General features: G+C 40.0%; 1 protein-coding gene across 6 annotated transcripts in view; it reads right to left on the reverse strand.

Moving 5' to 3' along the window:
* The window catches only part of KIF13A (kinesin family member 13A), a 90,301-nt gene that overhangs the window by 20,593 nt on the left and 46,159 nt on the right, over positions 1-23,549 (reverse strand). For 4 of the 6 annotated variants that reach the window (XM_007427821.4, XM_025166425.2, XM_015888003.3 and 1 more), the window contains exons 19-33: positions 23,159-23,299; positions 22,455-22,604; positions 20,761-20,922; positions 18,758-18,931; positions 16,152-16,303; positions 15,927-16,059; positions 15,685-15,831; positions 13,794-13,832; positions 11,955-12,054; positions 7,856-7,982; positions 5,050-5,105; positions 4,541-4,665; positions 1,618-1,794; positions 773-865; positions 483-635 (exon numbers count right to left, since the gene is read on the reverse strand). In XM_007427821.4, the coding sequence (XP_007427883.1) occupies positions 483-635; positions 773-865; positions 1,618-1,794; positions 4,541-4,665; positions 5,050-5,105; positions 7,856-7,982; positions 11,955-12,054; positions 13,794-13,832; positions 15,685-15,831; positions 15,927-16,059; positions 16,152-16,303; positions 18,758-18,931; positions 20,761-20,922; positions 22,455-22,604; positions 23,159-23,299 (1,929 nt within the window). The remainder of the gene's footprint in view (positions 1-482; positions 636-772; positions 866-1,617; positions 1,795-4,540; positions 4,666-5,049; positions 5,106-7,855; positions 7,983-11,954; positions 12,055-13,793; positions 13,833-15,684; positions 15,832-15,926; positions 16,060-16,151; positions 16,304-18,757; positions 18,932-20,760; positions 20,923-22,454; positions 22,605-23,158; positions 23,300-23,549) is intronic. The other 2 variants (XM_088130832.1, XM_015888004.3) reach the window with 1 other exon arrangement.

The following is a 23,549-nucleotide window of genomic DNA, read 5'->3' on the forward strand; positions in this document are numbered from 1 at the left end:
AACTACATTTATTTATACAGCATACTGTTGTTTTTTTACTTTTGCATAATCCAGTGATGATCATCTTTATTATCTCAAGACACAGCAAGGATTGGTTATCACTTTAAAAATGTATCTCAGGAAGTAAGTCTTTAAAGTGATCTGCCATCCATCTAATACTAGAGTAATGACAACATTAAGGAAACATCAGGGATGTGCATGCAGAAACAGTGCTTTGGAGGATGCACAGGTAGGCACGCCACACCTGTTGATACCTCCTTAAAGAAAACTGCATCATTTCCTGGGTTCACACAGTAGCCATTCATTCCCAGAAAAATGCATTAAGTAAGGAGGCACCAACAGCATGCCTGTCCCAAACACCATTAGTGCCTCCTTACTTTGAACCCTAACCCTTTTCTGCTTTGGATTCAAAGTGCTGCTCATACAATACCTAGAAAACAATTACAACAATTTAACAAGCCTGAAGCTTTCTTTCTATTCACCTGTCGCAGCCGTTCAAGACTCAAAATATTTTCAACTTGTAATACTCCACGTATATACTTTTCAATATATGTTTCACCATCAGATGTACCCTCATTTTCATTTCTGGCTGCCATCAGAGCTAGAGTCTCCCGATCCTCAATTTCTTCTGTGGCCTAAAATTTAAATTGTAGGTTTAGTGTAGGACTGCAACCTTATTAGTTCAGTCTGCAACAAAGTTCATGTCAGAATGACTCAATGTGAAAAAACAGTTAGGTATTCTAATTTCTTGATATGAGCACAGTTGATTTACCTTTGGTATGTTTGATACTATTTCATAAGTCACACCACAAGCATACCATATATTTTTTAGAGATATTCTTCGTTTGAGACTTTGTGTAAAACTCTAGGAAAAAATGAAACAATAAGTGAGCAAATTACTAAAAACTCCTCTAATCCAGAATATTAAATACATATTAAATATATCTTCTCAGATCTACTTCAGGCATAGCACATATAAGAACTGTTAGAAAAAAGTATGGATTTTTTTTGTCATATGGGATCAACACAGATCTATTATTTAAGTCCATGTGACATGTTTTCAAACTGTTAAAACTAAATGGGAGTGCACCCAGTAAGTGATAGAACAGAAAAATGTTAGGCATAACATTAAATCCCTTTTGAACTTTTCAAGAATGAATGAGATTTAACTAGAATGTTAAAAATGCATGATGAGAAACTGCAATTATCGTCTTGTGCTTTTCCAGTATCAGGTATATATGGCTTTTACAGATATCTGTCTGACATAGCTGCAAGCACCTGTTCTAAAATGAATGCATCCTAGATATAGGAACTGTTCAAATTACCAGTAAATTAAAAGGAAATCCTATGTACACAAATACTCTCATAGAGACTACACATACTTTGGACAATTACAAAATTACTGAAACAGTGAGTTATAACACTGATTTTTACTCAGTGACGTTTACTTCTGGATGAAACTACAGGTAGATATGGAAGAATACTGAATGGATGTACTTCCCATCCAAGTTTATTACCTCTCATTTTTCTTTCAACTGCTAAAATAATAAAATGGGAAAAAATATGACCAAAACAGAACATACGGAAAGATCTAGGGTATATCAGCACATCGCTTACCTGTTTATTATAAATATTAGCAGCAATCCTTTTACGTAACACTAGTTCCATTGCAGCAGGATGGCTGAGTTGGACTGTAATCTTGAGAATCAAATATATTCTCTCATTTTGAGGTGTTACTCTGTTTAAATGGACTGAATCATGCACAGAAGAATCCCAGGCTGCAGTGGCTGAAATCTAAAGGCATAGTTTGGTAGAATGTGAAATAGAAAACTCACCTAATCTCTATGTGGATCTGAAGTGCAAAGTTACCTTTTATTGAAGAAAATGATTTATCCTAGATAATGAAGTGTACACTGAGACACCTAACAGGAAAATCTGAAGAATAAAGCAATACCCTTCTACCTCTTATGGCTGAGAGGTGGCTGGTCCTATCATTCAGGATTATGCTTCTAACAACTACCGTTCCAAGGAGCCACAAATGTGAGATGCATGATCACAGCCTACATCAAAGGGGACATGCACACAAATACAAGATGAAACCTAGTGCAGAAGTGCACTTGGGTTGAAAACTCAGAGCCAATTCTCTTGTTCCCACATTCTTAAGGGGCCTCCTCCTTCTTGTAGAGAAGAAGAGAACATGTTAATAGAAGGCTCCAACAGAGGCATCTGTGAGATCCAATAAGCATCACACTCCTTCTATGTGTGTGCAATGTCATGTACAAAAGGAGCAAGCTTTTTTTTTACATTTTTTTATCCCACCTTTATTATTTTTATAAATAACTCAAGGCAGCAAACATACCTAATACTCCTTCCTCCTCCTATTTTCCCCACAACAACAAAGCTTGCATTGCAACAGTGCAATCCTGCTTTCATCATCTGCCCCGCTTGACCCTACCTGTGGACCCTACCTGTGGATACCTCTAGGCCCCAAAATTATCTAACTTCCTTGAAAACATGGGCTCTACTCTTTGTAAGAGAGGCATACAACGTTCTGTGAAAGTCTGCTCTTGCAGAGGCTCTGCAATGTCCCAGAATACTGTGATTTTGCCTCAGTACATCAAGAGGTTAATGATCCTAGAATTCTAATCTCCTCATCAAAGAGAGACAGAAATGTTCTTCTCTGTAGAGATTTTTAATCCACTTTTCCTGAAGAGCCAAAGTTTGAAGGATATGCAGAGATTGCCATATTCAGATTTTTTCCCTACAGAGATCTCCTAAGGCAGTGATAGCTGCAATCAATTTACAAGTAGAATGGTAAGGTACAGAATAATGCCTCAAGTTTGAGACCGACATCTTTTTCCCATTTTTTAAAAATTAATGTTCATTAAATTCCTGAAGATTTTTTAATATAATCTGCCATTGACAGCTAGGTACTTTTATTATTTTAAGGAAGGTAGAGGCTAGCTCATTAGTGCTTGTTATGTGCAACCTCTCCATAGTACATGTTTAATGCAAATTATTTGCACACCATAATGAATTATATTTTACTTCTGATACATGGGTCTCCTTTTCAACTCAGCACCCTTTTGGCTTACAAGCCTAAGAAGAGTGGGTTCTGTTTCTTTGGACCACACTGTACACTCATTAGAATCCATAGAATGCAGTTTAGACAGAAAAGGCCATTTTAAAGGATCTATGTCTCCTAGTTCAGCATCTGTTCAGCAAATCTATTTTAAGCCATTTTCTGCAGCACTCAGTCACATCAGCGGGAGGAAATTTCAATTGAGTATCCTCTTAATCAGAAGGAGATTACTGTATTTCCAAAAAGTCTCTGACTGGTCTAGTCTAGGTATCTCTTTCAAGAAAATTCCAGTTCTAGTTATAAGGCATATGGATTGGACTGGATTGCCTCAGTCTAATGAACACAGAGGTGTTTTCTAAATATCTAGTCACAGTATTAGATTTAGCTGGACCTCAGAGAGATTCAACTTCTTACCCTCCTATTCAGAAATAATCTCTTCCCTCCACTACATACTTAATTCCCAAGAATTTTTCATAATATTTCCCATAGGGGAAGCTCAGAACAGGGTTACCAAGGATTGAATCAGAATAAATTATAAATCATTGTTCTTTTTCTGCATCAGCAGGCTTGATCTTCTGCTAGCAGACTTTTAATTCTGTATTCAATTATGAACTTAGCAGATTATCTGCAAATGCATATATGTATTAGCAAGAAATTTAGCTGCTGTAGCATTATTAGCCTTTTGATGACCTAAATGCTTTCACATTTGCCATATCCTCATTGAAAAGTCTGGACCAAATGGGAGGAGCAACTTAGTTTTAGGATACCCTTCTCTACTATAAGGAAGAAGCTCTTGTATCTATTCTTACATTAAGAAAAATTGGCTATAGTATCTCTTATTTAATACAATACAAACCCAGTTGGATTACACCAAAATTCTAACGCAGCTTTTCTAAATCTGGTGTCCTCTTATTGGAACTACCACTTCCAGAATTCCCGGCTACTGGCTATATTATTTGTAAATTTGGGGAGTTGTAGTTTGAATACATCTAGGTAACAAAAGATTAATGAAGTTTAGTCTACATCTTATTTTCCATAGTGATCAATCAGATGTCCCAAGAAGCTGAACATGAGGTCACTGCTATTTTGGTGCAAATTAGCTAGGAAATGATCACACGTAAGGCAGCAAGGCAAAAGGGACACAAGTGAAAAAGTCAACAAAAGGGCCACAATAATGTGAATTAAAAAACTAGAAAGACATTTTTTAAAATAATCTCTTGAAACATCTATGTGTTAAATTTTATTCTTGAGAAATAAGTCTAAACAAAACACAAATTAAAGTTAACTCAGACTACTGTTAAATCATGTTGAAACACAACAGAATTGGCATAGTTGTTCAATAAAGAAAATGCAAGAAAGAATGAGTGTTAGAGATTTGAATGAAATAATATTAATCATATATAACAGGCCATCAGTAATAGAACCAGAATAACCATAAATTTGCCTGCTAGTAATTACCTCATCCTTACTGTGCTTTATTATTGGCAAATAAAAAAACTGACTTCCGTGCTCCTTTGGTAGTATTGAATTCACTCCTGATGCATGTGGACCTATAAGCTGTTCATTGGCACTAAGATCATCGGCTACCAAGAAAGAAAATGAAATTACAATTAAGGCGGGTCTACCTTTAAATTCTACCCAGGAACATGTGGGTAGAACTACAACAAACAAACAACCAAACAAACATCAAAGAAATCCTAAATGCAAGTTACACTACTGAGAAATACATTTCTGATAGAGTGGCAATCAATATCAACAGCTGGATTCTGTTTTTTAAGTGAGGACAAGTACTGGGGGTGGGGGGGTTGGTATTCAAGTTATCTTAAGTACAACCTAAATTTATCACAGTACTTGATAAAACTTTATTTAAATGTCTGCCATATCCTTCCATGCTTCATCTCTAGCTTCCAACTAAATACAGCAGATTCTACGGCTTCAACAACAGCCACTACCAAATTGGAACTTACCATTCAAATCAAGAAAAAGTACAGGGACATGTGTTTCCATTCCAGGAGGTGGAACCCTAATAAAGAAATATATCAATCAATAGACTGAATCATAACTTGCAGAGTTATTTTAATGGAAAACTCCAAATCATTGTTTAAAAAAGAATTTGCATTAATATAAAGGATTAACCAAAATGTTCCAGTGTAACTACAGACCCACATAGGAGCCCTTCAGTTCCAGAATTCACAGAGAAAGCAGAATTTGGGGATGGGGGAATCTCCTTTCATTCCTTTGGTGGTCAGTATATCACGATAGCTGTCAAGCGGTCCTGTTTAAGGGTGATCCTTCCCTATTGAGTAGGGAGAGCCCCCCAGAACATCTGCTCGGCCTTTGAGAAGATTATTCAGGCTATCTGGTGGATAAAGTCACTCAGATTTGCTCTGTCTTGGACTCTGACTGGCAGAGCAGGCTGAAGTGCCTGGATTATAGTATGGTAGTGTGATCTGGGATGAGTTTGAACTGGTGACACCTGAGGAAGTGGACAGGGCTCTCTCTGCTGTCAGCTTGGCCACCTGTTTACTGGATCTGGGTCCCTCCTAAGTTACGAAAGTGGCCAGGGAGATGACCCATAGTTGGGTCCTTGCAGAGTGTTGCCCTCTCTGACAGAGGGGGTGACACCATCAGCCATGAAAGAGGCGGTGATGCACCTCCTCTTTCAGAGGCCATCCTTGGACCCAACAGTTTTCAATAACTATCGACCAGTCTCCAACCTTCCCTTGTTGGGGAAGGTTGTTGAGGAGACTGTCAGTCTGCAGCTGAGGAGAACCCTGGAGGAAACAGATTATCTAGACCCATTTCAGAAAAGTTTCAGGGCAGGATTTAGTACTGAGATAGCTTTGGTCACACTTGTTGATGACCTGTGGCGGAGCTGGGATGGTGGTGGTGCATCCATCCTTGTGCTCCTTGATTCTCAGTGGCTTTCGATACCATCAACCACAGTATCTTTCTGAGCTGGCTCCATGGTTGGGGATTGGGGGCACAGTTTTACAGCGGTTCTCATTCTTTCTCCAGGGCCGGTGCCAGTAGGTGTTAGGTGGTGGGGAAAGACTGTCTCCTAGGCCTCTCAATTGTGGGGTGCCACAGGGTTCTATTCTCCCCTCCTTTTCAACATCTACATGAAACCACTGGGTGAGGTCATCTGCTGCTTTGGAGTTCAGTATCATCAGTACGCTGATGATACCCAATTATATCTTTTGACTCCGGGCTGACCATGTGAGGCTATTGAGGTTCTGTCCCAGTGCCTGGAGGCTGTGTGGGTTTGGATGGGGAGGAACCGTCTCCAACTCAATCCTACCAAGACTGAGTGGCTGTGGGTGTTTGAACTGCCCAGATCTGGGGATATTCCAACTTTAACTTGGATGGGGTTGCACTTCCCCATTCGAGGATGGTGTGCAATTTGGGGGGTCTTCCTGGACTCATAGCTCCTACTCAATGAGCAGGTGGCAGCTACGGCCAGGAAAACTTTTGCCCAGCTTTATCTGATGTGTCAGTTGCGCCCTTTCCTAGATCAGGGGGCCCTTCAGACAGTCACTCCTGCCCTGGCCACCTCACAGCTTGATTACTCTAACACGCTCTACATGGCGCTGCCTTTGAAGACCACCCAGAAGTTTCATCTGGTGCAGAATGTTATATAAAGTTTTGTGGGTTAAAGCCAGCATTTTGAAATGCACCTAGAAACTTATTGGCAACCAATTCAGAGCATGCAACACTGATTTAATATGTTTTTGGTGACTAGTGCTAGCTAATAAGCAGGCTGGCTGTTAACACTGGATGGGGCAAGACTTAAAAGCATCACTGGCTTTTCAGGCTTTATGCTAAGCCTGAAGCACAAGCAGTTTTGAGTGAGAAAGCAGATGATGATGATTGTGGTGGGTATTGGTGATTTCATTCCTGTGATTGTCTAACATCTCATGTAATAATTCTGAAACTTCAGATGAGATTTGAGAAGCTCATCAGATTTCAGCCAAGGTCTCATTTAGGAATTACACAGATACCCTATCACTTTCCTAGGTAATAAGCCATTAATGCCTCAAACCTGACCATTCCATCTCAAATTCTTTTTTCCCCACTTGTTCTTCCTTTAAATTCATTGCAACAGTCTTAAATTCTATAATTTTGGAATTCATGTTCCCTTAGATCCTTATAGGACTATTTAGAAAAATGTAGTAAGATTTTCTTTTAATTTAACAACTAATAAATTTCTGCATTCATCCACACCATATACAGAAATTGCTATCATCTTGAGTTCCTGGATGAAAGATGGGACAGAAATTAAGTAAATAATCTGGATGAGCCTATTACTATTTATTTGGAAACAAACTGAGGTCTCACCCAAAAGATGCTCCCTCCTTCTATTTTTCCCCATAACAACAACTCTGTAGAGTAGGTTGGCCTGAGAGTGTGTGATTAGCCCAAAGCCATTCAATCCAATATCTTACACCACACTGGCTCTCAGCCTGAATGACAGAGTATAATACATCTAAATGTATAACTATTGTACTGAAGTGGTGAAATAGGAATTAATTCTTCCCATATATTTTAATTCCCAAACTTTCTATGGCAATCAGACTTGGAAAAAGTATTTCAAAGATAACACTAAAAAACTTTACCATATCTTTTCTCAGAACATCAGCATGATGTGATATAAAATTTAACATTAAAAATCCCCACATATAGTATGACATAGTAACTTCCTACCCTGCATTTTGATACTCATATGAACTTATTTTATATGCACAATGTGATGCAAAGACTCTCTCCACCTACCAATTTGCAGGAGCACCTGGAATACCACTGTTTGGTGCTGGGACCAGCACAGCATTTCTTTCTTCTGTAAGTCCCACCCATTGTTCTACAAGCCTTGCTTCTCTTTCTATGTCATCTTCTGTTTTCTCTATAATGCAAAGTAACATGTAGAGAAAGCAAGAGGCAGCATACTAGAGCCAAAGCCTTTAAGATACAATACATTTTGTTCAATATCTCGAAGGAAGATGTGGCAGATCATTTTAAAATTAACAATGGACAGAAATCAGCTCTAACAGAACTCATGATAATTTCTGTCATTGAAGTAGATAACCAGTTTCACTTTATAATGAACTAAATATCATCATGGTTGCTGTATTAAAATTCTTTTCAAACTATGTAATTTTCAATGGGCCAATGTGTTTGCTATGCTTCAGGCCCTGCACTGGCATTAACAATGCCTGGAGACCAGAGGAGGGTTGAGGATGGACTGAGGTTGTGCCAGGATTATGGTCGTGTTGGCCACTTTTTTGGACCTGGTGCTGGTTGCCCCTTTGTGCTGTGCTGCCTTTCCATTTTTTTTGTTGCTGCCATCTCTCACCACGCGAACTGTATGATAGCATGGGACCTTCCATCTAAAGAGGCCAACCAGACTTTGGAGCTTGGGGTTTTGGCAGTGGCTGAGTGGTGGTGGGAACAGCAGCGGAGTGGCAGTCTGTTGTGGACCCTTCCCCTGCAGAGCTATTCCCTCTGTTAGCTCCAAAGAGGAGGAGGAATGCTTCTATTTGTATGTGCCCCCCCCACTACTTGGGGTGAGAGCCTGAGGAGGTGGTTGGTGGGGGTGAATGGAAAGGAAACTCATCCCAGCGGGTGAGGCCAGCTGCGAGAGGGTTCCTATGGATGCTAGTGTGAGTGTGTCTGTGTACATTTGTGGGTGTGTTTGTGTGTAGAGTGGGGGAGGTGGGCACTGGGTGCCCCGATGATGATGAGAGCCAATAGTGCTGAAATGCCTCAGGGTGTGTGGCTTCTTCTCCCTGGGATGGATGCAATTGGTCACTATGGGAGGTCTCTGGCCTTGGGAATTGGGGGCTTGAAGGGGAGGATGAAGTGGCCTTTTGGGGGAAATGGGCAGGCCATAATATTACGGTAGTGACAGACATGAGGAGATATGGTGGGAGGTGAGGAGCAGGCCACTCACAGGGAACATGGGACTGATGTTTTATACTGGTTTCATGTTCCAGCTCCTTGATCTCAGCCCTTGTACCCAGACAGCAGACCACCAGAGATTCTGGCTTCTGCTCTTAAATGCCAGGTCAGTTTGCAATAAGGCCTCCCTCATAATGGATGAGAAGGCCAACCTGGTATTACAGAGACCTGGCTGGGCCTGCAAGGGGGGGGGGGTGGCCCTTTAGGAGATATGCCCAGCTGGGTTTCGAGTGTGACACCAGCCGAGATCCTGGGGCAGGGGTGGTGGTGTGGCAACTGTCATCCGAGAATTGCCTACGGCTTTTAGGGGTGCCATGGGCCTATCCCAGGTCATCCAGAGGCCGACACTGGACAGTGGTCACACACTGGATCTGGTGTTCCTGTCAGAGCAATGGCTATGTGATCTGCAATTGGGGCAGCTTTCAGTGTCCCCCTTGTCATGGTCAGATCACACCCTGATTGCCATGGGATTCTCTGCAGGAAGATGGGACCCATTAGATTGGTCTGCCCCCAGTGACTGATGGACCCAGGGGGGTTTCAGAGGGAGCTGGGGGTTGTTCCTGCTGGTCTGCTATATGATTCATCCAAAGCACTGGTTGCTGCTTGGAATAAAAGGGCAGCTGAGGATCGCGCCTATCCTCTCTCGGGGATCCCACCACTCCCTGTGGTTTGCGGAGTTGCTGAAGGAGATGAAATGAGAGAAGAGACATCCAGAGTGCTGCTGGCACTCAACTAAAGACGAACTTGACCGAACATGGGTTAGAGCTGTTATTGAGGCCTACCTCATGGCAGTAAGGGCGGCGAAGCAGCATTACTTCTTTGCCCTTATTGCATCCGCAGATTGCCACCCCGCAGCCCTGTTTCAGGTGACACAAGCCCTCTTGCGTAAAGGGGGCCCACAGAACCTTTTGCAGGGACACGCGGAGGAATTTGCTCAGCATCTGTTGGACAAAATTGCTTGGATTTGCTCACAGTTGGACGCTGGCCTTGCTGCAAGTCTGGACAAGATGCCTAGGGTGGAGTGTTGCCCGATTATCTGGGAATGGTTTCAACCTGCTGGATCTGAGGAAGTGGGCAGGGTCCTTAGGTCTGTGAGCTCAACCCCCTGCTCCTTAGATCTATGCCCCTCCTGGCTTGTGAAAGCAGCCCGGGGGATGTTGAGTAAGTGGGTTCTAGTGATGGTGAATTCTTCCTTGAGTGAGGGGGTTGTTCTTTTACTTCTTAAGGAAGCCTTGTTTTGCTCCCTCAAGAAGCCATTGCTGGACAATTTTTGTCCAGTATCCAACCTCCCCTTTTTGGGGAAGGTGATCAAGAAGGTGGTTACGCAATAGCTTCAGAGGTGGATGAAGTGGATTATCTGGATCCTTTTCAGTCAGTATTCAGATCTGGGTATGGAATGGAAACGGCATTAGTTGTGCTTTTGGATGATCTCTGGCATGGGCAGGATGGTGGCTGTGTGTCCGTTCTTGCCTTACTTGACCTCTTTGTGGCTTTTGATACCATTGACCATGGTATCCTTCTGGATTGACTCGGAAGACTGGGGGTGAATGGCACAGTGTTGTGCTGGCTCACCTCCTTTCTCCGGGACCAATTCCAATCAGTGGTGACTGGAGAGGAGAGATCCTGCCCTCAGCTCCTATTGTGTGGGGTGCTACAGGGGTCAGTGCTCTCTCCTCTTCTATTCAACATCTACATGAGACCGCTGGGTGAGCTTATTCATCACCATGGGGTGAGGTATCATCAGTATGCTGATGATACTCAATTGTACATCTCCACCACTGGCGAATTAAGTGATGCTGTGGACATCTTATCCTGGTGTCTGGAGGTTGTAAGGGTCTGGATGGGGAACAGCAGGCTTCAACTGAACCCTGGCAAGATTGAGTGGCTTTGGGTTCTGAGGCCCTCCAGTTCTAGGACTGTACTATCTTTGGTGCTAGATGGGGTTGTACTGCCCCAAACAGACTCCATGCGCAATCTGGGGTCCTCCTGGACTCACGATTCCTGCTCAATGATCTCATTTTGTGAGTTGCGGCTAGGAGAACCTTTGCACAATTTCATATTGTGTGCCAGTTGCATCTGTTCCTAGATTGAGGGATCCTACTCATGGTCATTCATGCCTTGGTCACCTCCTGGTTGGACTACTGCAATGCACTCTACATGGGGCTACCCTTGAAGAGTATCCAGAAACTTCAGTTGGTGGAAAATGCAGCGGTGCAAGCAGTTATGTGTGTTGCTGGTAGAACATGCATTACACCTCTGTTTTGTGAGCTGCATTGGCTACCAGTTTGTTTCCAGGCCCAATTTAAGGTGCTGGTGCTGACCTTTAAAGCCCTTCACAGCATGGGACCAGGTCATCTGAGGGAACACCTCTCCCCAATTACATTGTTGCATCTCACCAGATCCAGCAGATAGGGCATGTTATGGGTTCTATCGTCTACAGAGCTATATTTGGTTGGCCCTAGGCAGGGGCTTTTTCTGTTGTGGTGCCCGCATTGTGGAATCTTCTCGCCCTGAGGTGAGGTTGGCCTCATCACTTCTGAGCTTCTGTAGGTCCCTCAAGACCTGGTTATGCCAGCAGGCCTGGGGACCTCAGGAAATGGGTGAACTAGTGAGATGGCTCCATTATTATTAACATCCCTTTGTTTACTATTTTAGCTTTGTTTTTTATAGTTTTTCCTGTTTTTTTTAATAATTAATAACGATAACGGTTTTAGATATTAATTGTTTTAGCTTGTACATAGCCCAGAGTCACTTGTTTTGTGAGATGGGCGGCTATATAAATTAGACAAATAAAAATAAATAAATAAAATAAAATATTAAAATAAATATTTGTAGAATTCCACAAGAGCACTATGCACTATACTTAAACAATACAAAAGGGAGTCGTAAAGGAATCTAAGCCTCAAAGGTCACAAACCTTGTTTATTGCTGATTTTTTTAATTTGCTCATCTAAGTATTCTTTGCGTTTTATTAGAGCTTCTGACCACTTCTCTCTCACACAGTTCAAATCTTCCTCCTAGTGAAAAAAGAGCATATATCCAAAATGGTAATATACATATTTAATTTTCTGCAGCTTCAGGTCTGATTGGAGGTTACTTAATTATTTTGATTACTGATACAGAGAAGAATAAACACTTCAGTTACAACAGAGTCACAATAAATTGCCCCAAAAGGTAAGCTCACCCAAATTGCAAATAGCAGAAAGAAGAAAAGCTGAAAATGCACCAGATTTTTCATAGGTAGAAAGATTTCTCTATTTCAAATTTATTTTTGTAAATGTGTGATTTAAATCTAAGCAGGAAAGTAATGCAGCAATCAAATTATTTAGTAGCATACGGAAGTGATGATTAAATCAATATAAACACCCTTAAAACTGCATTAATTCCCTCATAATTTGCTATTACCAATGCAACTAAATCATCCCCATGCAAAACTGAAAACATGCAATCATGCTTTCTGACATTACAGGAATGTTTCATCTGTTCCTTAGAATATATTATCAAGAAGCACCATAAGCAGCTTGAAGCACATTAGTAGCTAATTTGGGCTCAAACTACTTGTGAGAGCAGCTTAGTTGTATATTTAAACTTGGATGTATGCAAATCAAATAGAAAGGAATGAGGGGAGTATATAACTTTTGCCTGCTTCAGTTTACCTTCCCACAGTCTGACCATGAAGCCGCTTTCCCTTCAATCCAGCTTAGAATCAGGAATGCACCCAATGACAGAGAGGACTGACTGGGAAAAGGGCTGCTAAGGAATTCAGCTCTCATTGCCTATAAATCCCTTAAATTGGATCCAAATGGTCCTCTATGTACATGATAGGTCTGATCTGGGTCTCAGCATATAAATTTACAAGTAATTCAAACTAGGTTTCCATAACAAGTCACCATATAACTTATTAAACTATTTCAGGATATGTTGAAACTAATACCTGTGCTAATTTTGCAGTTTCTTGGAAGTTAAAAACCTCTATAAGTTTTGAATTAAGATGTATTATTTAATATTCAGAAATCTGTTATGGCTATTATGAGGGAAGAAGCATTTATAGGATCTTTTAAAAAGTTAACAATACAACTAAAGATGGAATTTGAATTTGCATAACATTAAATCATATCAAAATTTAAAATAGATTCTGGATGATTACCATATTTAAAAATCTAATAGGATTTCATATGAGACTAAAAATGTAGATATTCATACATTAAAAAAGCTTTTAGCTTTATGCAAGAATTATTCTGTCAAGTAATTCTGACACAATTACTAAGTCTGAACTGTGTTTGGTTTGGTTATATAGACAGCCTTCTTAGGGAAGCCAGTGCTGCTTGGCTGAACTCCATCAACGTACGAAAACTTTTCTTTTTAGGCAAGCACTTTACTTATGAAGTTGCTCATGGTTTTTATCTATTAAAGAAACATCTGTTATCTTTTTATCTATTCCACTTATTTTATATGCTGTTTTATTGTTCTAATTATCTTGCAAGCCACTAAGAGCATTTTCAATACAAAGGTTAGCTAAATGCATTTTCAGTCAACAAATACAGTGTATGGTGTATTGATAGTACAGATGCCAAATGTAACAATATAATACAAGGTCAAATTTAATCTAAATGAATGAGCAGAGATCTTCAAAGCCAGAGAGTACTTCAAAAGCTAGTACAGTTTGTGCTAATATTCTAGAAACCCTTTGGAGTTGATGATAATTAGCATTAGCTGTGCCCCATGCCATGTGATTCAATAGCAACAGCAGCAATACCTGATAACTATCCATATCACCATCATCATCATCTCCTTTCTGATGGAAAAAAATAAGCTTTATAAACACATAGAACATGCATTATTGGTAACACACCTCAACAAATGCAATATACATGCAACTCAGATCTTGAAATCCATCACCAAATCAGGCTCAGTAATCTATTAACACTGCCCAAGGAAGCAATCAAGTGTCTCTCCTCTCTAACATACACTATAAAGAATATGGGAGCTCAGGCCTCTACACTGCTGAGATGAAATTTGTCAGTTATACTTTCTCAAGGGAAATAAACTCTATGAATGAGAGTTCCATGCAATCAGACATAAACTGGAAACCCTTGCTCAACAATTTTGAAGTCATGCTTCAAAAGGAGAGGAGAAGTGCCCATCTGGTCTTCCATCACCCAAAATTTGTTCTCAGTTTATAGATTCTAGTTTACAAAAATGGACATTTAAAAAACACATTTACATATGTGTTACATATTTAACCTATTTATCTGTTCGTTTTATTTGGGGTACTATGGGATATCACATGCAATCCAAGTAAGGGTAGTTGTATTACTATATCATTCACTCAAAAACTCATCAGAGAAAGATGTGCTAAAAGACTGTAAGCTAAATTTAATTGATTGGAAAGTCAGAACAATTTATCCATTTTATGTATAGTTTTTCTTCTAAGGAGCCTTCAGTGACACAAATAACTACTCTGTAGGATAGCTAAGACTTTTATTCATGCTATCCAAAACTTAATTTGCCTTTTTCATATAGGGCTCTCTGTATGATTAGGGTTAAAAACGTGTTATACCTATTACATTTGAAAGTGTTACACCTTAAGGGAAGAATGATGAAAGATATACAGCTACCAGTTACAGTAACCATTTTAATTCTTTTCCCTGGAAATACATTATAAATTTCAGCGTGTGGAATGGCATTATTACACTGAGAATTTTCTTATCCATGTAAGCAACTATCAGTAACAGCAGTCACTTTTATGTTGTACGCTTAACCCAAAGTTCAGATAGTAAACAAGCTATACTGATCCTCAGGCTTGTGCACTATCTTTTTCTAAACATAAAGGTGGAGAGAAAATGGTTCCACTTTTATTTTTTATGAAACAGACCAATGTCAAATGATGGTTTCACCCTAATTTAGTTTAGCACAAACCATACTTGAGAATTTGCACATAATGGAGGGCTATAGTTCATTCTAAAGTGAAAATGGAAATATTTAACTTTTCTCCATTCACATCTGAAAAAGAAGCAAATACATGAGCCCAAGGTATTCAGTAAGTGAAGATACATGCACCCATGGTGTTAATGTGATTTAAGAAATTCTAAATCATAGTTTACATCAGAATAGATAATCTGGTTCTCTTCCAAGTGTTTGGAGGTAAACTTTCAAAAGCCCCAGCCAGTCTGAACCATGGTCAGAAGTTCAGAAAGTTTTAGTTCAAAGTATCTACAAGTCACCAGGTTATTTAAAACGGGGGAGAGAGGGAATCATATGAACAAAGCCACTAAGATCTGAGATACGTGAAAGAGAGAGAGAGAGGGGAAGGGAGAGAATGGGAATATTAAGAACCCATGACATACATGCTTTGCTGGCATTTATTCTTCTTCCATACTGCCCAGGACTTGTCTATTCAACATTCCATACCTCCCAATAAAGAACTGGGGATCTTATAACGACCTGAAGGTCACAAGTAGGTCAGAAGGAAGTGATATCTCTCCATCCTAACACTGATGCAATGTTCCATTTATGTGTTAAGGTGTATAAACTTTGAGAAAGCTACTCAAATGCACATATAGACAGCTATGTTACATGCCACCACCGAAAGACCAAATTTGCACCATGCTTTAATGTTTCAGTATGTAAAAGGCCAGTTTTCCTACCTGGTAACTGTCTAAGCCCCGCTGCAATTTGGTTGATCTGGCAGTCACACAGCCGATGGAAACAGACAGAATAGCTTCAACCATAAGTGGCAATGTTCCTGAATGCTGCACTGGTTTAACTACCACCTGAACTCTACGAGAATGACCCTGCATAATTAAAAAAAAAAGGAGAGGGATGTAATATAAAAATGTACTAATACACTAGCGTTATTTTTAAGAGGAGAAAATCCAATCCACTATACCTGTCTAAGTTGGAAAATTCCTCCTGTGTTTACATCTTTTGCCTGGTGGAGCTCCACAGCTGCATAATCCCCAATTTCATTTAGTTCTTGAATTGAAACCCACATTTCTATTTGACGTGTTACTTCATTCCACCTACAAACATTTTTTAAGAAATGTAATCAATATGCTTTTCAGCACTCCCAGAATACCTAATTCCTGATGAAAGTTCAAGGCTAATATAATACCTGTCTCTCAAGGTCCTGGATTTTGCACGAAGAGAATCCACCTCCCATACGGAGCTCCCATTTTCAGCACATCTGTGACCCCAGACCTCAATAGCAAGAGCGCCATCTGCAATGAACTCCAGAAATTCCTCTGTTACATTCACCACATAATCCTAAAAAAATTGGAACATTTACCGTAGAAAACATAATATATCACATGCATACTCTGCATGGTAAAGAAGAAATAAACTGAGTTCCCAGAATCAAATTAGAGTGCAATTATAGAGAAAAATACGGCTAAAGCTGACAGATAATTCCATGAATCAATTCATCTGCACCAATATGCCGTACCATGCAGATTCCAGGTCATAGTTACCAGATTTCTATTTTATAACATTAGAATGCTTTCACAAATAATCAAAATCCAGTTTGTACAATGGTGGATACAATGTATTTCATATTCAAGTCTGTATCTCAGAATGACAAACCTGAACTTGAAATGATTTCCCTCCATCTGAAAAAACCATAAAATTACCTTTTAGGTCATCAGAAGATTACTAATTAATCATTCTAACTGACAGATATGTAATACTGAATATAATTTCTTTCTGCTTTTAATGATTATGTGCTTTTCATTGGTTCTATTGATTTTAGCTAAAAGTTTGGGGTGTCTGTGTTTGTGCTTTCAAGTCAGTGTTGACTCCTGGCAATTGCCTGGCGTAGTTAGGGAGTGACTGGCCCAGGGACCAAATAGTTTCATACCTGACCTGAGGCAGGAATAGAATGTTTTCCTGATTTCTAGAAGGGTGCCTTTAACTTCTATATCACTAATTATTTTATATTAACTGCATATGTTTAAAACTAACCAAAACTACCCTGAGAAAAGCTTTTTTGAACAGTAGTCGTAAATCCAATAAAGAAATAGTTTCATTTTTATCCTGATACCAACTCTCCAAAAGAAAATGGCTTCTTACTTTTTTCTCTCACCAGCCCCTTTTAAGAACCTCCCTTTTCCATTGGTCTTCTCTGAAGTTTAAATGATATTACAGGTAGTCCTTGACCTATGTCCACTCATTCAATGACTGTTCAAAATTACAATGGCGCTGAACAAATGGTGGTTACGACTGGTCCTCAGAGTTCTGGCTGTCCCAGCACCCCCACGGTAATGTGATTGCAGTCCAGGTTCACACTTATGACTGGTTGCAGTGCCCCACAATCATGTGATCATCATTTGCAACCTTCCCCAGAAAGTCAATGGGGAAGCTAGCAGGGAAGGTCACAAGTTGCTGGGGTAAATCTACCCCACCTGTGCACCTACCCCAGCCCCTCTGCGCTCACCCCGGCCACTTGCACACTTCTGCACATCCTCCCCAACCCTCGCTGCACCTTCCTCGCACCCTTGTGCACCCCCTCACACTGCACTGCACCCTCCCCAACCCTCCCTGACACCCTCATGCATCCCTCACCATGCCTCTCGCTCACCCTCTCACATCCTTGTACACCCTCCCCAACCCAGGCCATGCCTCTTGTGCACCCCCTCGCACCCTCCTTGACCTGGGATGCACACTTGCATACACTCCCCCACCCAGCAGCAGCCACCTCAAGTCCTGCTACACTTGCACTGTGACTTCCTGCCACTTGTGCACCCTTCCCCACCTGGAAGCAGCCACCCGAAGCCCTGCTGTGCTTGCACTGTGTCTCCCCTACCCTTCACGCACCCTCTTCAGCCTGTGCCTCTCATGCATCCCCATGCACCTTTCCTGACCAGCGCTGCGCCTCTTGTGCACCCCCTTGTGCACCTTCCCCACATCTTTGCACACCTCTTGCTCCCTCCCCCACCCAGCAGCAGCCACTTACCTGCCTGCGGGCCTGGGACTTGCAACTTCCTTCCGGCTTTCCCATAGACTTTGGTTGTGGGAAGCCGGCAGGAAGTTGCCTCACCTAATGATTGTGGGATTCAGTTAAGAACAGCAACCAGGACCGCAGGGACTGCTGTCATTAAGCGATGTGGTCACGCTTTACAACCACATCGCTTAGCAACACATCACTTAGCAACAGAAATTCCGGGCCCAATAATCGTCATGAGTCAAGGACTACCTGTAGTAATTCCTATGAGAAGCAGGATGCACAATGTCTCTGCCTGATATATGTAATAGCTTATAGCTTATGGCAATTTGATAAAATCAACAATTGTTTAAATTCCTAGAAACACATAAAATCAAGTACAATATAGGCAGCCCCAAAATTGTATTACTGACTTCAAATAGGCAGAAAAGTGAGCTATTCTCTGAAATCTTTTTTTTACACTCTTCCTCTTAAAACTAGGCAAGAGAACTCTCCATCTTAAAACTAAACTAACATGTTGTTAAAGCAACATTCATTATGTGTACTGGTTTTTGAGATATCTATGAACTACACTTAGTTTGATGCTGCAGACAACTAAAATGATCTGTGCTTGTCAATACTGATACTGAATAGTTTGCATTGTCTTCATTCATATGAAAAAACACTTAGGTTTTTGTATTTACAAAGGCAATCAATTAACCCATATCCCTTTTATCCTCATTGTATATGTAGTACACAAGTCAAAAACATAATCATGGTGTTCAAGAGAAACAAATAATTACCCTACAATGAGAGAAAGTCACTGTAAATTGGACATCTTTGCCCAGAGGTGAAGGCACATCCGGATCTACAACTGGTGCTGCAACAGTTGATTCACACTGATCCCAGAAGGTATATTGACAAAAGACGAAGTTTGAGAGATTCAGTGGTAGTCCTGTTGCTTCTTTAATTTTTACCTGTGCAATTATGAAAAAGAAATTCAGTAAACTAAAATATTTTTAATTGTTTCTAAACATGTATTCAGTTACAAAAATGCAGAAACACATCTCAAACGGGAAAAATTGTATCTCATAATTAGCACAGCTTTGATTCCAAAAGTACTTCTGGTACCTCAGAGCACATTGGGATTCAGACATGGCCCCTCTCTGCAAATTATTAAAACATTTGTTTATTTTCCTGGGATCATGCAGCTGCCCTACTGAACTGCCACCTACAGCTGCTTTGAAGGAGCTGCAAAAAAGTGCTATGTTTGTGCTCTGAACATCTTTTTGGAATTGAATCCAAATTGTTGCACGGATCTGAGAGAGGGAGACAGAGGAGAGAGGGGGTGTATGTGTAACATTTTGAAAGGGTCAATTGCATACATATCAACATATCAGTTAAAAAAAAAACTAAACCAAACGGACTTCTTACATCTCTCAAATTGGTTATCTTTACTAGCAGAACAGCAGCTTTTTCTAAAACTGACAGTGAAAATGTTGGTTGAAATATGAATACATCTCCAATAGAAAGAAAACAAAACTGTCATAAGATTAGGAATGGGAATTATTTCCAATCAAGGAACTGAATTGAATTGACCCCAGAGGAGGTCACTAGAAGCTGCATACCAGCAGAAGGTAAGGCAACCATCGATATACTCCCCTTGCTAACACATGCATGTTCACTCACAGATGCATCTTTCCAGCCCTACTTTCTCTATTGGCCCAGGCAGGGCAGCCAAGGGATAATTTTTCCTGCCCAGTTCTGAGATGGACTTCCTTTTCCACTCTTGGGACATGGAAACTGATTTATTTTTCAACCCTTTCTAAGTGGTGGCAGAGAGAAAAGAATTTCATCCCCACCTCGCCCCCTTGACTATAAAGTGGAGAAAGCTTTTCTCCTATTTCAGTGCTACGGTCAGGGGCAGGGCCTAAAGAATTATGCATCCTGGACATGGATCTCTCCCCCACTCCAAGCTTCATTTTGTCTCTGGTCTTCAGCCCAGAACACAATCAATCTATTATTAAAGGAAAACAATCTGAAAATATCAGATTAACAATTCCCATATAACTGGCAGTTACTTCACTAGAATACAGCTTAATATTTATCCCTAAAAATGTAAATGTGGAAGAGCAGTACTTTAACTCTTTTCTACAGCATTAATACAGAAGGAGCCATCCTATCTTTGGGAAGCAAGCTGTCCCAGAGAAAGGGAAAGCAGACAAGGTTTGCTTCCAGGGCCCTATTCCACCTATTTCCTGTAGGGTGGGAATCTACAGTGTGTCCTCTCTGTATTTCTGTAGGTAGCAGGCAAAATCTAATTAAAGTAGAGAGTCTCGGAGATATCTCTGATCCAAGCCATATAGGGCTTTATAAGTAATCACCAGCATCTTAAATTGAACTCACTCCTTCAAGATGAACCTATCTTGGAATCAGATCTGAATCAATACCCACTTAGTCTTGCTGGAATTAAGGCCACACTTAATGTTTGTTTCTTCCTATACAGTCCCACACAAACTCTAGCTACTGCATCAAGACTTTGACACCATCTGCTGCTAAGCCTGGGTGAAGATATATACCTGGTAACATCAGTATATTGATGAAATATAGCCCTGTACTGCCTGACAACCTTTCCCAATGGCTTCATGTGTCACATCTGTCTTAATATTGTCAGTTCAGCTGAAGCTCTGAACACTGAAAGAAACAATTTCTTATTGCAGTATTCTTAAGATTTGTAATTACCAAACTGTATTTTTAAAATATCTGTTCTTTAAAAATATCTGGACATAGATGATGATGCTCTTACCCTGCATGTGAGTTTTTTTGGTCTGTGAATAATTTCTCCATTATTATCCATTATTTCTAAGCTTCCACTTTCACTAGAGTTTTCAGAAGAATCATCTTCCATGACACGTTCCGGGACAGCACCAGTGACACGCATGACTTCAACATGCAGACGGCCTACAACCTATATTACAAAAATCTTAAGATGTTAAAGAGGGCCCTAATGTCTCATATCAATAATGCAGGTGAGAGACATATAATTATATATCATACAATTTATCTTCAGAACTAAATTTTAAAAAAAGATAAATATATAATTTTCAAGTCACAAACTAGCCTTTTTGAACAATACTGACAATAAACTTGATACTACAAAGATTTATATGCGTTATAAGGCTGTGGGTCTTCCTCCTATCTCCGAAAGTCATTCCCACATACCGTCACAATATGTCACCATACACCTAATTCCAGTGTACTTATTCACCTGTCATTAATTTACATATTCTGAAAGAAATAATTTTGAAAAGCCTTTTGTATAGATACCAGTCTTTCATTTGATATGGCTTTTAAATTAAGCATACTAGAATTCAGCGTGGAGAAACTACAGTGGTACCTCTACTTACGAACTTAATCCGTTCCGTGACTCTGATCGCAAGTCGAGTTGGTCGCAAGTCGAAGTAAATTTTCCCATAAGGTTCAATGTAATTACCGTTAATCCATTCCGGCGTTCGCGGACCACGCGTCAGGGGCAGAAAAACGGCCGCTGACCACGCAGCAGGGCGAAAAAATGGCCGCGGACCATGTGTCAGGGGCGGGAAAATGGCCGCGGACCACTTGGAACAGGCGGAAAAATGGCCGCAGACCACGTGGCACGGGCGGAAAATGGCCGCAGACCACGTGGCATGGGCAGAAAAATGGCTGCGGACCACGTGGAACAGGCGGAAAATGGCCGCGGACCACGTGGAACAGGCGGAAAATGGCCGCGGATCCGGTTCGTAAGTCGAGGCGAGTTCGTAAGTAGAGGTACATTTTTGGGGCTGGAGCTGATCGTATCTTGAAAATTTTGTAAGTAGGGGCGTTCGTAAGTAGAGGTACCACTGTATTTGGCTGTCAGTATATGAACTTTAGTTGGTTGTCTTCCATATGTTCCACAGATGTCCTGTTGATTTGTTGATCTCAGTGGATGATTTTTCTTTTTCTAAGGCTTTCACCCCTACAGATCAACAATGTACTGTCTCTGACATTTTTTTCCTTTAAGCCACATCCTTTGCATTTTCCAAGCCATTGCTAATAAAGACTTCAAACAGCAGCATCACCAAATAAAGGAAGAGAAACAGGCACACAGCAGATGGCAATTCCAATTGTGCTATACATAACATAAGCCATTATTTGTCATTCATTCATTCATTCATTCATTCATTCATTCATTCATTCATTCATTCATTCATTCACAGGACCTATAAGGCTACTTATCTTATATAATGATTTTAGGTGGTTCACAACAATTCATAAAAACAAAGACAAAAATGGAAGTACCCCTCCCCCTGGACACCAGACCAATCAGCCTTCCAGCTCAACTCCCATCCTAGCCCAATGCTTGGGGGAAGAGCCAGGTCTTCACGGCCCTCCAGAAGCTAAAAGGGTAAGGATGTACATTTATAACAAAGATACTCCTTCACAAGCAAAGTGCAATATTTATTATGGATTAAACCTTACCTCCCCTTGTTGACTAATTATTGGTACTGCATACTGAAGCTTTACATCACAGAAAAGGCACTCCAAAAAGACATTTGCTACACCAATTAAATTGTGATTTTCTTGTGCTTCATAGAAAGGGTCACCTCTTTTTCCTGTGAGTTTTTTCATCTATTTTTTTAAAAGAAGATATGGATTGCAAAGGCATAAACAGTTTACCAGAATGATTCAACATGGAAATGATGAGCTACATTTTGTAATATATTATTTATCATATTAAGCAGCAGGAATGTACATATTATTTTCAACAAAAAAATTATATGAGTTAAAAACAAACCATTTTGAGGACCAACAGTTTATTTATCTTTAAAATAGAAAGAATAAAGACTTCAAACAATCTCTATTCTCTTCCAAACAGAGGACTCAAGGTAGAAATTTGGATCATTTTATCAGTGAAAGACAGGATAGAAATGTAAATAAGTAATAATAAAACATAATAATAATCCTTCCTTATTTCTTATTGTTATGCAGGCAATGTATCTTACATTATAATGCCCAAAAAAATCAGCAAAAGGAACTATATTACAGAGTTCTAACCATGTAACATGGATAGCACAGTGGACTAGAATATACTAACATAAAAATGAATAAGGCAATGGAGTCTATATGGGGGCTAATGAAAGCATAATTTTATAAATCTGAAATTGGAAAGAACAGTTAAATACCTCCTGAAATCTCTCTTTCCAATCTTGATATAACTCTCTCATGTCAATTAATTTGTTTTCTAGCTTCTCAATGGTCCACACCTGAGTACTTTTTCCTTTTCTTTTTACCTGAATAGCTGGTTCACTTACAATTGCTCCCCTCTGAATAACAAAACACAAAAATTTTATTTAATTTGTATACTGCCAAAATCTGCCAAGGTATTTTGGTGACGTATAATCATGAATCAACCATTAAAACATCCTTAGTAATAAAATAATACATTAATTATTATTTTAATTAATTTTGATGAAATCATTTATATTTAATTAATATAATATTACCATAATATTAAATGTTTAACAATAATATAACATTAATATTAATACTTAAGATTAAATTATTAAAACATCA

This window comes from Python bivittatus, unplaced genomic scaffold (assembly GCF_059951505.1).
Source record: "Python bivittatus isolate LINGU-HERP-01145 unplaced genomic scaffold, Pbiv_v1 ctg000840_np1212, whole genome shotgun sequence".
Lineage (NCBI taxonomy): Eukaryota > Metazoa > Chordata > Lepidosauria > Squamata > Pythonidae > Python > Python bivittatus.